Below are 17,150 nucleotides of genomic sequence, written 5' to 3' on the forward strand. Positions count from 1 at the left end.
TGCCTCTTGTAGTTGATGTTCCATAATTCTACAGTAAACATAATCAAATAAAATGTAGGGAATAAATAGAAAATAAAATAATTTCAAGTTATTTATAATGCTGCTTTACAGATCTAGATTTCACAATGAAAGACCATCTGGTCCAATTTCCGAGATTCATTTTGTTTTTTTTCTTTCATTGAAAATCGTTAATTCTTCAAATTTTAAGTAATTTTTGAATATTCTTCTTCTAATATTGAGACCCTGTCGGGAGGTTGACGCACAGAAGGCTTGGGTTTTTCTTTCTATTTTCTGCTTTTAATGCCAAATGTGGGATTTTTGGAATGTGGTGGATGGCATTCTGGAATAGAAATAGTCATAAACTTCAGAGGGGACATTTGGTTTAAAATTAGACTTTATGCTGAATAGCAACATACATAAAAGTTGCTGGTGAACGCAGCAGGACAGGCAGCATCTCTAGGAAGAGGTACAGTTGACGTTTTGGGCCGAGACCCTTCGTCAAGACTGAAAAGTGTGACTGAAGAATGGCTTCATCACTCAGTATGCATTTTGCTCAGATAAAACACATTTGAGGTGTATGTTACCTGCTTTATTATGTTGAAGGCTATATTTTTAAAACAAAAGCATTTTCAATTTGTAAGTTAAACATCTTCCATAATTTTATTTTCATCAATAAATTTTGGCTATGGTTGAAGTTTTCACCTTGCTATGATTGACATTTTCTCAGTATCCTTGTCAATTACATTGCACTGATAACAGTCGTTAACAAAGTTGGGAGAATTAGAGCCTCTTTCAGTGTACAGATTATGCCACAATAGTAAGACCAATTTAAAATCGTACAGATGTTTCAAGTGGTGGATTTGCTACCCTTATCAACCAGTGTTCACAAACCATACTGCTGCTGCTTCCGGGATTTGCTGCAACCACTTTTGTTTCAACTACTTCTGCACCTATAGCTGAACACTCTTCTTGATGTCACACATCCTGTGTAATGATTTTGTCATAACTTGCTATAATTGCTAATATCTAATATAACACCTGCTGACATTACTATTAATGAGTAATGCTATAACACCTGCTTGCATTACTGTTATACTTACCTTTCATTGCCTTTCAGTTCTCCCATATAGGCAGCATTAGCCCATCTGACATTTTCTTTTTCAACCTTTTTAACTGGTAAGTTTTGTTTTTAATTTTATCTCTCTTTTTAACATTATATTTTATGTATGCTCACTGCTCTATTGCTTGGCCAGTATAACCTTTGGCACACTGCTTGTTGCTTGTGACCTCTAGCTGCTTTTTATTATCGTCCTCAGCACAGCATTATTTCTGTCCAGCTCTTTACTCACCTCAAAAGCCCAAGCAGCCATTTTATGAACACTATTAGACCACAGCTGTTGGCTCTGCTCTTCTGGAAAAAGTAACAACTCTGACAAGAAGAAATTCTGCACAGAGAGAACCACTGAGGGAAAAATTATCAGGAAATGTGGAGAGCAACTAACAAGGGGGATGATTGCTGTCTTAACATGGCAACCACATAAAATTTGCTAGCAACATTTCTAACTGAATTCCAGTACAACATGTAGCCTTCATTAGTTGACTACCATAAAATAGCCAGATCATTTATTTGAAAACCAGGTGTTTTTTCTGACGTTGTTATACACAAAGCTGTCTAGACTGAAAGAATTGGGATGCTATTTCTCATATGAGATATTTTGAACTGCAGTGATTTAAGCGGAACCTGTCATGAAAACAATTCATCTGTAAAATGAAATTCTAAATGAACCACCAGTATGATAGTTCCAAAAAAACCACCAGAAAACAATAGCATTTTTATTAATATTAGGTAATTCCTAAAGTATGTGAATTATTAAAGTGCCTATGCAATTCTAAGCACAAATTAAAAGAAACTCCATTGTAACAAGGAAAAAATCACAGCACTTTGATTTAACGCTCTGAAAAGTTTCAAACCTGCATCATTTTTGAAAATATTCATTAAATTACAGTATCTCCTAAAGGTCTGGTTTTCTTAAATAAAGTAGTTTTTTCTAGTGGAAGTATTTTTCAAAATAAGTTGATGAAGAGGTGAGAGGGGATATTATATTAAGACAAAGAATAGATAATGAAGGAAGATAAGAAATTAACCTTAAATATTTTGCAGTAATAAAAGTGCTATTAGGAGGGAATTTGATTGAAACATTGAGAAATATCCTGCATTTTAAAAACAATTCTGCAGAAATCAAAAAAGATGAACATAAAAAGACAAAAAGGAACAAAAAAAGATGAACATGTAAAGATGAATAAGGGGATTATTATAATAATTTTATTTGAAGTTTGCAAATAGTAATCAAAGGGTACTAGCACCCTCAAAAGGTAAAAACTTCTTGGCCCAAGGAAGAATTGCAGGAAAATTGTCTATTGAATGGATTTTACAAAAGCAATAAGAAATGTTTGGTAGTCCCTGGCCAACGAATGGAATTCATTTTTTACCAACCCATAAGATTTTATTCATAAGTCAGAAAACAAATACAAAAATCACTCAGTATGGTAACTGTAGCTCCACAGTATTATAATGAATGGCATCAGAAACACGTATGACTAATAAGAAAGGACAATTACTGAGTGGAGAGAGAGAGGAAACTGGTTCTGCTGTTAATGTCACTTTTAATGATATTATGGGAACATGTTGGTAGATATAGGTGTCCATAAATTGAGCCTTTGTAATCTGATGATGACCAGTGATATGAAAATAATTCAAAAGATTAAAGGATATATAAGAAAGATATGAAGGGAGAAAAATGCAGTGTATACCGTCAGTGTGATTTAGAAAAATCACAGGGCAATGATGTTGTGCAATGGTTGCAGATTTTGCCTTCAGTGACTACACTAAGTTAATCTTTCTAGAATTTTTGATTGAATGAGCCAAAAAAGGCAATACATTTTAGAAAGTTGTGTTGCACTTCTAACAGTTAAGCTTGTTATTCTGAAATTAAGTGATCTGTTCGTCTCCTGTATTGGCAACAGGGATTGAACATAGGGCTCGATCTTCCTGAACCCCGCCTGCCAGAGTCCATACCTATTTGACCCCATCTATCTGCAGTCAACTACTCCTGATACAAGGGCCTTTCACTGGAGTCAGTTAGCAACGTCTCAGACAATGCAGTGGTGAAGATCCTCACAATAAAGATCTGACAGGCCTTTACAGAAGACAAAAATTAGTGAAAGAACTTGGCTTCTTGATTTAAACAGTTGAAATGTTGCTAACATTTAAAATAATAAAATTAATTTCTAAGACTTACAAATATAATATTTATTAAAATAAGTGAAGTGTAAACACAATTAGTAATAAAAATAATTAAACATATTTTATCTTGGGTCTGGCATTACATAGGATTGAAGTGTGAGTTTAAGTGACATTTCCAACCTGCTAAGTCTTGAATTTGACGTTTGGTCTGTAAGCAATGGTCAGCAAAGTGCAGAATATTCTGTTACCTATTGTCTTCTGGACAGGAATTGCAGCCTCCATGAGGCTTTGCCTGGCACCACTGCCTCTGTCTTCCCACCCCATCATGTCTCAGTACTGTGAAGTCTAGGCACCCTTGGTCTACTGGTATACCAGATATGATCCTCAGAACATCTTATCCCTTTTCTGTTTAAATGTCTTGGGCCCTTGGCTGTATGCCTCTATGCTTCATCCTTCTGGAAATTCTTTCTTATATCTTGTTCATTCTGCATAGCCCAGGGAGGAATGGTTAGTCCAGCTATAAGCTTAAATAAAATTTTCATTGATATTAAAATGATGCCAAGTACGGCTATTTGTGACCCTTTCATCATTTGTTGGCTTATCCAGCAATTTATTAGTATTTTAAAACATGTATTGATGGATCTCCTATTGGAAGTGCATTGTTTGTGGTCTTCAATTCCACAAAGAGTGATATATCCTCTGAAGTTCCAAGTCATTTCAGCCTTGGATACCACAAAAAAAAATCTCCAACTGGTAGAAGGCAGATGGTGTTTATTTTTTTAATGGGGGGGTTCTTTTGCTTTTGAATCTCACTTCCCAAGCATTCCTATCTTGATAATTTTACAGTAAGTTTAGATACACAGTCATGTTTCAAAATGCATTTGGAAGTTAAAAGGTAATTTTCTAACAAAGTAAAAGGTAATACTTCTCATTTGTATTTATTGTGGAGAAGATAGAAGCTAATGAATTTAGTGAGGAAAATTGAGACGACCTGAAACATATCCACATAACAGGCGAGGAGGTGCTGGAGGCCTTAAAACACAGGAGGTGGATAAATCCTCAAAGTCTGACCAACTGTACCTCAGGACATTGTGTGAAGCCAAGGAAGAAGTTGCTGGTGTTATAGCAGAGATACGTATCATTGTTAGCAATGGGTGGGGTACTGAAAGACTAGAAGATAGTTAATGTTGTGCTTTTATTTAAGAAGGGCTGCAGGGACAAGCCAGGGAACTACATCAGTGATGGGGAGGGGATTCTGAGAGATAGCATCCCCCTGAATTTGGAATGGTAATAATAAGTGGGAAATTGTGTCTACAATTTTAGGAAAGTCATAGAAAAGTGTAGCACAGAAACTGGCCCTTTGGCCCATCTGGTCCGTGCCAAACCATTTATACTACCTACACCTATCAGCCTGAACCAAGACTGTAGCCCTCCATAGCACTACCAAACTTCTCTTAAACATTGAAATCGAGCTTGCATGCACCATGTGCTGACAGCTCAGTGCACACCCTCATGACGCTCTGAGCGGAGAAGTGTCCCCTCATGTTCCCCTTAAACTTTTCACCTTTCACCCCTAACCTATGACCTCTGGTTGTAGTCTCATCCAACCTCAGTGGAAAAAGCCTGTTTACATTTACCCTGTCTATACCCCTCATAACAATCGTATACCTCCATCAAATCTCCTCTCAATCTTCTACATCTCCAAGGAATAAAATCCTAATCTATTCAATCTTTCAGATCTTCCATACCCGGCAAGATCCTTGTAAATTTTCTCTGTACTCTTCCAACCTTATTTACAACTTTCCTGTAGGTAGGTGACTAAAACTGCAGATAGTACTCCAAATTAGGCCTCACCAATGTCTTATACAACTTCAACATAACATCCCATCTGCTGTACTCAATACATTGATTTATGTAGGCAAATGTGCCAAAAGCTTTCTCTATGACCATATCTACCTGTGACGTTATTTTCAAGAAATTCTGGACCTGTATTCCCAGATCCCTTTGCTCTACCACACTACACAGTGCCCTGCCATTCACTTGTGTAAGACCTACCCTGGCTGGTCCTATCAAAATGCAACACCTGGCACCTGTCGGCATTAAATTCCATCTGTCATTTTTCCAGCTGGTCCAGATCCCACTGCAAGCCTTGATAGCCTTCTTCACTGTCCACTACACCCCTAATCTTGGTGTCATCCACAAATTTGCTGATCCAAATTTTTTGATTGAATTATTTGAAAAGATTACGAAAGCAGGGTGGTAGACATTGCCCAAGTATACTTCAGCCAGTTCTTGCATGTAGGCTGGTCTGGAAGGTTAGATCACATGGGCTCCAAGGCAAACCAGTCATTTGAATACAAAATTGCCTTGATGGTAGAGTGAGAGGATAGTCATGGAGATTTGTTTTACAGCTAAGAAGCCTCTGATTCATGGTGTGCAGCTAGAATGGTGCTGAATCCCCTGTTGTTTATCACCTATATTAATGTCTGGATGAGAATGTTTGTGGCATAGTTAGTCATTTTGTAGATGACATCAAAAATTGGGGGTATAGTGGACAGGGAAGAAAGTTATTAAGATCTAGATCATCTGGGAAAGTTTGACAAGGAATGGCATGTGAAATTTATTATGGACCAGTGTGAACTGTTGCATAGTAGGAGGTTAAAACCGAGCTGGATTTGCACAGTGAATGACAGGGCCCTGGAGAATGTTGTAGGGGTACAAGTACGTAGTTCCCTGAAAGTGGTGACACGGGTAGACAGAGTGGTGAAGTGGCATTCGCCAAGGTATGAGTACAAGAGTTGGGTCATCATTTACAGCTGTAAAAGACATTGGTGAGTCTGCACTTTTGGTTGCCGAGCAAGAGGAAGGATGTCATTAAGAGTAGAGCAGTGTGAAACCAGAGCGCATCGGCTTACACTGAGAGAGGAAGATTGAAAGGGAACCTGAGTGGCAACTTCTCCACACAAAAGGTGGTGGGTATATGAAATGAGCTGCCAGAGGAAGTGGTAGAGGCAGGTACAATTACAATATTTAAAAGACATTTGGACAGATATGTGGATAGGAAAGGTTGTGACACGATCTGGCTAAATGCAGGCAAATAGGATTAGCTCACGTAAGCATGAACAAGTCGGGACAAAGGACCTGTTTCCTGTATTCTAACTCTATTATAATTCAAATTTAAAAGTTAATAGCTAAATAATTAAGAAGTTAATGTGGAGACTTCCAGGATCCACTCTGTTCATACATGTGCTGTATAGCCACACACAAGGACTCAAAGAATCAGTAATAATGAAACAAATAAAGCATGCCTATTATTGTTAATAACTTCAGTCTTCATCTACAAATCACAAAGTTGCAAAACATTAATCACTATTGTTCAGAACACAGAAAATACCTTTTATAATTTTATATTGTCATTTGGTTTATTGAGTGTAAATCGATCTGTATTATGTCATTGGGCTAAGAAATAACACCTATCTTGATGCATTGCAGAAGTGGAAGTGTGTGTATTGGAATGTGAATGTATTATTCAGTAAATTTTCTTTAGCAAAGCTAATAACAGAATACAGTCATAATCTTGTTACTTAAGTAAAACTACCCGATTAGTGTGAAATAATTAAGTAGGCTAAACATTTGAAATATTAAATAAAGTATAAGATAGCTGTATTACAGAGAGATTTACTAGTGCGCAGGTAATCTGGAGATGAGATTGTATTAAGCTAATTGGTCCCCAAGCATTTACTTTATTTAGAAGGTGGACCATCAATGCATTTGCTATTATGTTAAATACCAGTTTCTTTATATAACTTGTAAGCCAGCCACTAAAGTCTCATGTTTTATCAGTCTTCCATGTCACAATATCTTCATGTCCATTGCCAACCCTGACTTAGGTGGAGCTCCTACTGTTAAACCTGCCTCCTGGAAGTGGTGCTTCTTTTATCACACCGAATACTTTTATCTTTGTTACCTCTCAACTCTTTATAACCCAACTCTTTGCATTATTTAAATACATGCCAAATGAGATCCTTGTGGCACTGCTTTCTGATTTCTTGACAAAATACAAGAAAATTTTTGCCACACAGTATGATCCTTCTCTTGCTTAAAATCCCCAGCTTTTTTCTTTTTTTTCCTATTTCTTGGTGTTACATTAGGTACTATTGCCAGTACTATGAACTTCCATATTATTCTTATTCTAGAACAGGGGTTCTTAACCTTTTTTATGCCATGAATCCTTTTGGCAGTCCAGTGAAGCCTGTGGACCCCTCCTCAGAATCATGTATTTAAATGTATGAAATTAAATACGTAGGATTGTGAAAGAAAAAAATTATATTGAAATTCAGTTATCAAAATACTTTTAAAAACAAGTAATTGAAGGAAATGCTAAATTTCAGTTCATAGTTAGTGAAAATAAAGATGTAATTTTTTTCCCATCCAAGTTCACAGATCCCCTGGAATCTTATCCACAGACCCCAGGTTAGGAACCCCTTTTCTAGAAGTACATCATCATTCATTAGTTTTCTGCACACGAATACCATTGAAATCAAGATTCATTGCTTCCCACAAAGGCAACAGGTTAATGTCTTCCTTCTATGATTTATGTCTTTCTGATCTTATGTAATGTTCAGAGAAACATTTCTAAAGAGTACAGGGGTAAAGAAAAAGACCAATGTAATTCAGGAACTTTAGGACCAAAATGTTTCCAGTTTAAACATCGGTCTATGTTTTACTAAAAAAATTTTCAGCTAGAGTTATACCTCGAACAATGGAACACTATATCAGGCATAGCTTCCGCTCTTTTCTAAAATAGAGTAAGGTCTACACTCACAAATTGTACATCAGTTGAAGGCAATTAATTCACAATGGTCTTTAAATAAAGAAACACATAAAAAGAACATATAATGCTGAAATTACTTTTCAAAAAGGTCATCAATTTAAAAGGTAGACTTTGTATCTCTCTTCACAGATGTTGCTTGGTGTGCCAAGTATATCCAGCATTCTCCAGTTTTTAATTGACATTGATACTTACTGTCTAGGTTCATACATTATCCTTTGTCATTAAGGCAAATTACAAGGAGCAGTGTCCTAGCAAAAGGCAGTGATTTCAGAAAAGTAGTGTCACATAAGCACCCAGACTGAAATTTATTTCTGTTTCTCAATTGATATGTCCACCCAGATTTCAAACTGTATGACAAGACAAAAGGTTAAGGTTAATCGTGTTTTAATTAACTGAGGCAGATATATGCAGTCTAAAAATCTAGAAAATTTAGGAATGGATCACAAGGATGATAAATAACAACTTAGAAATCTTAAAAGAAAGCCGTATTATGAATTGATTTATATACAAAATGGGATTTCGGATTTCCTATTTATTTTAGTTATAGTTAAGGTTTGTCAATTATAAATATTTTGCTTCTTAACCATTAAGATTTTTATTAATATCCAAATTTTCTTGTATCAGTTTTTGATATGTGAAATCCCAAAAATCAGAATTGCAAACTTTAAAACATCATCATTTCTGGTGATTAACAGAAAAGTTTTGAAAAGAAAGATGACAAATTAAGTGCTGAAATATGGTTTCAAAATAGTTGCCTCTCATTTCTTTAAATTGCCCAACATAACTATAGAAAAGAATTGATGGAAACCTTGGAGCTATAGTCCTTTCAACCTAATTAATAAAAGACAAACTGCAAATCTGCTTAGAAATGATCAGTCATGAAAGCAATGACAGGAAAAGAGCCTGTGGTCTATTCAGCTGTCCCTGAAAAGGCAATCATCCACCAAAACACAAATCTGCACAGTTGAATTTCTTTTACTCCTAAGAAGCAAAGTACAGGTATAAATCCAGTAAATACTAGGAAATGAATGGACACTTTTTTTTGAAGGAGTCCTGTGGAATTTGTCTTCGTGTGATGCAGTGAAGATGCCAATTATCCGCGATGCTCTAACAACTCTCACAAACAGTGTAGTGATACCTCATTCTGGATGGAGCAGTTCTTCTTTTGATGAAGACAGGAAAGTGAAATTCCATACTTCATTAGTTCTACGAAATACTACTGGATGTCTAAGGTAAATAACCCAATAGTCTTAGCTTTTTAACAACATTTTAGGCTTGATGTAAAAGACATAGAACTAAAACAAGTCCTTGATTACAAGTTCAGTTCCGAGGCTGTTTTTTCCATAAATCAGAAATGTCTGTTTTCTCTCATAATCCATACCATATCACCATTTGCTATGAGTCTTTTTGATTCATTGAAAAATCACCCAAAAGTTACCCATAATTAAAGTAATGAAATATGTACCATCTACCATATGCTGTCATTAATATTATACTACAAAATATTTTTATTATTACTAGCTTGAAAAATGCATTAAAAATCTTTGGGAGAATTTGCATAATATTGGATTTCTCTAAATCTGGTCAGTCTTTAACCCAGGGAGCCCCTGTATTAAGTATTACATGTAAAAAATTATTGATAATCCTTGCTTTACTTGTTTTTTACTAGCTATGCCCTAAAACTATTTAATAGTGTTTAGCTAATTCTTCCTGCAAAGGTTCACCTCTTGTCACCCCTTCACAAAATGATAACTCTGAATGTGGTCTGTGGGCCTGTGGAAAATGCAAAAAGCTGTCTAATTATCTTTAAAATAAGTTTTAATATATTCACTTGAACCTGTTGGCCAATTGTAATTTAGTAAATTTGTTATCTTCCAGAAATCTTAGTTCTGCGGGGGAAGAAGCACGTAGGAAAATTCGATCTTGTGAGGGTTTGGTGGATTCCCTACTATATATAATCCAGATGTGTGTGAATACTGCAGATTATGATAGCAAGGTTTGTGATCTCTCTTTCCTGAACAGTATGTTTCTCTTAATATTTTGCTGTAATTTTGAGTTAGTCCATTTCTGTAAGTCCAGACAGTTTAACAACACTCATTCAACTTCGATATACAGTATAGTTCTCACTTTTTCCTCCTAAAGGCATCAAGATTTGGTTTTGAAAGCAGCAGTGCTTTGAAGAATCACCATTAGGGTATTTTTAGGCGGCACAGTGGAACTAGGCAATGATGCAGCACAGGAAACTATTCAGCCTTTGTGCCCATGCTGGTTTTTTGTTCAGTAATGCTATTATCTCTGGATATTTCCATCCTTATAATTATCCAATTTTATTTCCCAGTATTATTTTTGAACCTGCTCCTATCATGGTCAGAACATAAAATTCCACGTAATCACAAACAGTACTCCATCTGAACACAATGAACTGGACACACCAGTAAGCAGTGAACTGGACATGTATGCTGTTGGGTTAAACCACAATAGAGCTGTGAGAACCTTTCAAAAAGTAATTAATACCATTAAAAGACAGGAGCTGTAGTTACCACATAAAACATCCATGGTCAGTCAAAGGAACAATATAAAATTAGAAACAAAAACAACAGGAATTCTGCAGATGCTGGAAATTCAAGCAACATACATCAAAGTTGCTGGTGAATGCAGCAGGCCAAGCAGCATCTATAGGAAGAGGCGCAGTCGACGTTTCAGGCCGAGACCCTTCGTCAGGACTAACTGAAGGAAGAGTGAGTAAGGGATTTGAAAGCTGGAGGGGGAGGGGGAGATGCAAAATGATAGGAGAAGACAGGAGGGGGAGGGATAGAGCCGAGAGCTGGACAGGTGATAGGCAAAAGGGGATACGAGAGGATCATGGGACAGGAGGTCCGGGAAGAAAGACGGGGGGGGGGGTGACCCAGAGGATGGGCAAGAGGTATATTCAGAGGGACAGAGGGAGAAAAAGGAGAGTGAGAGAAAGAATGTGTGCATAAAAATGAGTAACAGATGGGGTACGAGGGGGAGGTGGGGCCTTAGCGGAAGTTAGAGAAGTCGATGTTCATGCCATCAGGTTGGAGGCTACCCAGACGGAATATAAGGTGTTGTTCCTCCAACCTGAGTGTGGCTTCATCTTTACAGTAGAGGAGGCCGTGGATAGACATGTCAGAATGGGAATGGGATGTGGAATTAAAATGTGTGGCCACTGGGAGATCCTGCTTTCTCTGGCGGACAGAGCGTAGATGTTCAGCAAAGCGGTCTCCCAGTCTGCGTCGGGTCTCACCAATATATAAAAGGCCACATCGGGAGCACCGGACGCAGTATATCACCCCAGTCGACTCACAGGTGAAGTGATGCCTCACCTGGAAGGACTGTTTGGGGCCCTGAATGGTGGTAAGGGAGGAAGTGTAAGGGCATGTCTAGCACTTGTTCCGCTTACACGGATAAGTGCCAGGAGGGAGATCAGTGGGGAGGGAAGGGGGGGACGAATGGACAAGGGAGTTGTGTAGGGAGCGATCCCTGCGGAATGCAGAGAGAGGGGGGGAGGGAAAGATGTGCTTAGTGGTGGGATCCCGTTGGAGGTGGTGGAAGTTACGGAGAATAATATGTTGGACCCGGAGGCTGGTGGGGTGGTAGGTGAGGACCAGGGGAACCCTATTCCTAGTGGGGTGGTGGGAGGATGGAGTGAGAGCAGATGTACGTGAAACGGGGGAGATGCGTTTAAGAGCAGAGTTGATAGTGGAGGATATTTTAAAATTCCGAAGACTAACAGATCCTAGTGATGGAGAAAGAAAACACAACAAATGGCATAGGAAAACTCTGTGACATAAGACCACAACATATAGAAGCAGAATTAGACCATTTGGCCCATCGAGTCTGCTCCACCATTACATCATGCCCGATCCATTTTCCCTCTCAACCCCAATATCCTGCCTTCTCCCTGTATTCCTTCATGCCATGACTAATCTAGAATCTATCATCCTCTGCCTTAAATATACCCAGTGACCTGGCCTCCACAGCCGCCTGTGGCAATGAATTTCACAGATTAACCACTTTCTGACTAAAGAAATTCTAAAAAGATACCCCTCTGTTCTAAGGCTGTGTCCTCTGGTCTTAGACTCCCCCATCATAGGAAACATCCTCTCCATATCCACCTCATTGAGGCCTTTCACCATTCAATGGGTTCAATAAACACAATATTTAAATTATATTTAGGGCCCATCAAAACAAATAATCATGGTACCATAAAATAAAAATCGTAAATACTTTGAATTATTTTACTTCCATTTACAGCTGATGAATGAAAAGGATAGTAATATGTCTCAATATTCTCAGGAACAAGTATCAGGAATAGCCTCAAATAATGTAAGCCAAGTAGTACTAAAGAAAATATTGGCACTGAGGAAAGACAGATTGCCAAGTCCTGATAGCTTCTATCCCAGGGTTTTGAAGGAATTGCGTTTTTGGCTTTTACTGTAGATTAATTTTTTGGGATTTGGGTAGTACATGCAAGATAAATTGCCCATGCCTAATTATTTTCGAGACAGTGGAGGTGAGCTGCCACCTTGAACTGCCGTAGTCCTCTTGATGAAGGTATTCCCACAGGGCAGGGAGATCCAGGATTTTGACTGAGTGACAGAGAAGGAACAGAATCAGATTTAATATCACCGGCATCTGTCGTGAAATTTGTTAACCCAGCGACGGCAGTACATGATAATATAAAAAAGAGTAAATAAGAAAATCAATTACTGTAAATATATATGTGTATAGTAAATATTTTAGTTAAAAACAGTGCCACAACAGAAATAATATAAAAAAGTGAGGTAGTGTCCAGGGGTTAAATATATATTTAGGAATCAGGTGGCAGAGAGGAAGAAGCTGTTCCTGAATTACTGAATGTGTGCCTCCTTCCTGGTGGTAACAATGAGAAGAGGGCATGTCCTGGGTGACATATCAGTGATATAGTTCACAATTTCCCACGCCTTTGCGGACCTTGTCCTGCTTAATGGTAGAGCTCTGCAGTAAGGCAGGTGCTGGTGAATAATCTGTGCAAGTAAATGCAATGCATTTGTAGATGATTATAAAGTGCAGCCACTTTAGATTGTAAAACCAGAAGAGGCATGCCTTTCATTTAATGGAAATTCGGAGATTTGATTTCTGTTTAGAAGAAGGCTTTCTGCTATTGTGGTACAACTCTTCACTGACTGCACTGATTCACATCTACTTTTCTGTCCCCACTTTTACTATCAGACCTTTATGGTATTGCTCAGTTTATTCTGATCCTGAAATTATATGTTAGGTTAGGTAAAAGAGAACTTGATCACTTTATTTGATTAATACAGGTATTGTTTAGACTTAATTTCAATTTGATCTACTGCAGAAACGTACCTGCAGAAGTGTATTTTCAGTCTTTAAGTAATCTTTTAACTATAGTGCCCTTAGCCACAGAAATAATCTGATTTAATACAAGAGAAAAAGTAACTTCAAACAGAAGATAAGCTGGCTTAGTTGAGTCCTGCACTTGCTGAAGAGTGTGGTGCACAATTTGAAGAGGAACCAGCAGGTGAAACATACCTTGTTCATTACCCAGACTAAACTTTTACTTATTTATTGATATAGAGATACAATGCAGAATAGGTCCTTCCAGCCCTTTGAACCATGTCGCCTGCAACCCCTGAATTAACCCTAGCCCAATCACAGGACAATTTACAATGACCAATTAACCTACGAACTGGTACTTCTTTGGACTGTGGGGAGAAACCAGAGCACCTGGAGGAAATCCATGTATTCCACGGGGGGACGTACCAACTCCTTACAGAGGATACCAGGATTGACTTCTGAACTCTGATGCCCTTTTTTCACATATTTCAATGGCTCAGTCTGACAGATGCAAGACACAATTCTTGAACTCGAGCATTTTTCAAGAATTAGGCATCACAGCACTTAATGCCCATTGCTAATTCCATTTGGAAAGGCAATGATGAACTATTGGCGGAATTTCAGATGGTGATGAGGAGGTGTACAGGACTGAGATAGATCAGCTGGTTGAGTGGTGTCACAACAGCAACTTTGCACGCAACATCAGTAAGATCAAGGAACTGATTGTGGACTTCACGAAGGGGAAGTCGACAGAACACACACCAGTCCTCATCGAGGGGTCAGCAGTGGGAAGAGTGAACAGATTCAAGTTTCTGGCTGTCTACGTCTCTGAAGATCTATCCTGGGCCCAACATATTGGTGCAATTACAAAGAAGGCACAATAGCAGCTAGATTTTGTTTGAAGTTTCAGAAGATTTGTTATGTCATGAAAGACTCTAGCAAATTTCTACAGATGTACCGTGGAGAACATTCTAACTGATAGCATGACTGTCTGGTATGGAGTGGCCACTGCACAGGATCAGAAAAGGCTGCAGAAAGTTGCAATCTCAACTAACTCCATCATGGGCACTATCATCCCCAGCATCAAGTATATCTTCAAACGGTGATGCCTCAGAAAGGCTGCATCTATCATTAAAGACTCCCCATCACCCAGGACATCCCCTCTTCTCATTGGTACCATCAAGGAGGAGGGACAGGACCCTGAAGACACAGACTCAATGTTTTAGGAGCAGCTTCTTTCTCTCTGCCATCATATTTCTGAATGGATCATAAACCTAAGTACACTACTATTTTTTTGTTCTCCTTTTGCACTGCTTATTGAATTTAAATGTTTTAAATGTATATTTCCTTATATGTACTGCATAGTACTGCTTCTCAGTAATAGAGTCACAAGTTTTGGAGGTGCTGTCGCTGTAGCTTAGGCAGGTCACTGTATCGCATTTTATAAATGACACTGTTCTCATGGCACCCTGAGTTTCCATAAAACCTCTCAGTATCCCAGCCAAAGCAACAAAACTTGAATGTGGAGGTTAGGCAAGTTTGGTAATCAGGATTGAGGTTTAAATTTTGTCGTTTTAAAGTGATTCTACTTTTCCGCAGTACACTCATTGAAAATAAAAATGGTGTTAATTGAAATGCAAGATATTTATGACATCTGTGAACGTTTCTCATTTTAGACTGTTGAAAACTGTGTTTGCATCCTGAGAAACCTGTCATATCGTCTGGAACTAGAAGTTCCACAGGCTCGTTTGATGGGAACAAGTGAACTGGATGGATTACTTGGTAGTGACTCTCCCAATAAAGATACTGAGACCAGTTGCTGGGGTAAGAAGAAGAAGAAAAAGAAAAAGGAACCACAGGAAGATCAGGTAAGTCTTTGTTCGTCTCTGAAACAATGAGGTACAATTTTGTGACTTAACTGCAGTTAGGAGTTAATAACCAATAAATTTATAGGCCTTTAGCAGAAAACAATATGCTGAAGGAACTCAGAGGATCAGCCACCATCTGTGGATGCTCAGTATTTTGGGTTGATGAAGGATCTGGACCCAGATTATCAACCGTTCCACTGCCTCCATGGCTGATGCTCGAGATAATTAGTTCCTTCAGCAGTTTGCTCTTTGTTCCAGATTACAGCATCAGCAATCTCTTGTGTCTCCATTTTGTAGGCCTTCATGTCATTTTTTTTAAGTAACCACCATTGTGCATACTTAAAAGTACTTGCTAATACTTGATGTTTTGTCACCCATTTCAGAGAATGCAGACTGTTTGAAAACAAGTTTTTTTAAGATGGTGACAAAATCGAATCAAAAATTTATCGTCTATCTTCACTACCTTAGTAGGCCTGACTTTAACCTCAGACAGTAGATTTCGGTAGTCCCTTCCCTCCTCATTATTTAGATCTAGATTGGGGCAGCTGCCACAGTTGATCAATAAAACCAAGATTCCCTGAAACTTGTTATTATTCCAGTATAAATATTAGTTACTTAATCTCTTCATATTTCGGGATGTAATCATTCCTCAGACCTATTCTCTACTGTTCATTCTTAATTGACCCTGAACAGATCAGCTTGCAAGGCCATTTCAGAGTTAAAGCACAGTGTTGTGAAATCATATGTTAAAAAAAAGCCTGTCACGAGCCTTGTGGCCCATCTGGCCGGTGCTTATGCCAGTTTCCGTGGTGTGAAGCGACTGAGAGTACAAGACTACCCCCCCCCCACCCCCCAGATAGGACGCCAGTCTATCGCGAGGTTAACCCCCAGAATTTTGACGGTACCCATTCCCAGCTGGGTAGACTGGAGCGTTGTGTGGTTAAGTGCATTGCTGAAGGACACACACGCTGCCTCGGCCAAGGCTCGAACCCACGACCTTCAGATCGCTAGTCCAATGCCATAACCACTTGGCCACGCGCCACACAGGAATCATATGTAGGCCAGACTAAAAAAATGTGGTAGAATTTCTCCCATAAATGATACTAAAGATTGAAATGGTTTTTTACGTAAATCCAGTGGTTTTATTGTCTTGATTCATGATTGGCTGTTAGTAATTGAATGTAAATCCACAGTTGTCAGCGTGGGGTTTGAACTTGGATCTCTGGGCTGTTACTGGTTTAGATGGGGTGGAGTTTGTTAGGTATGTTCAGGAAGGTTTCCTGATACAATATGTAGATAAGCCAACAAGAGGAGAGTCTGGTATTGGGAAATGAACCTGGTCGAGTGTCAGATCTCTCAGATCTCTCAGTGGGGGAGCATTTTGGAGATAGTAATCACAACTCTATCTCCTTTACCATGGCGCTGGAGAAGGATAGGAGCAGACAATTTGGGAAAATATTTAATTGGGTAGGGGTAAATATGATGCTATTAGGCAGGAACTTGGGAACATAAATTGGAAGCAGATATTCTCAGGGAAATGCACGGCATATGTTCAAGGAACATTTGCATGGAGTTCTGCAAAGGTATGTTCCATTGAGGCAGGAAAAGGATGATAGGGTTAAAGAACCATGGTGTAGAAAGGATGTAGAAAATCTAGTTGAGAAGAAAAGAAAAGCTTTTGAAAAGTACAAGAAACTAAGTACTGTTAGAGCTCTAGAAAATTGCAAGGGTGCCAGGAGGAGCTCAAGAATAAAATTAGGAGAGCTGGAATGGGCCACGAGAAGGCCTTGGCGAGCAGGATTAAGGAAAACCCCAAGGCATTCTACAAGTACGTGTAGAG

At 38.5% G+C, this 17,150-nt stretch overlaps 1 protein-coding gene across 6 annotated transcripts in view; it reads left to right on the plus strand.

Moving 5' to 3' along the window:
* pkp4 (plakophilin 4) overlaps positions 1-17,150 on the plus strand; it is a 179,678-nt gene that overhangs the window by 115,014 nt on the left and 47,514 nt on the right. For all 6 annotated transcript variants that reach the window (XM_063052287.1, XM_063052289.1, XM_063052288.1 and 3 more), the window contains 3 exons: positions 9,127-9,310; positions 9,957-10,074; positions 15,119-15,310. In XM_063052287.1, the coding sequence (XP_062908357.1) occupies positions 9,127-9,310; positions 9,957-10,074; positions 15,119-15,310 (494 nt within the window). The remainder of the gene's footprint in view (positions 1-9,126; positions 9,311-9,956; positions 10,075-15,118; positions 15,311-17,150) is intronic.

The sequence above is a fragment of the Mobula hypostoma genome, chromosome 6 (genome assembly GCF_963921235.1).
Source record: "Mobula hypostoma chromosome 6, sMobHyp1.1, whole genome shotgun sequence".
Taxonomy (NCBI): Eukaryota; Metazoa; Chordata; class Chondrichthyes; order Myliobatiformes; family Myliobatidae; genus Mobula; species Mobula hypostoma.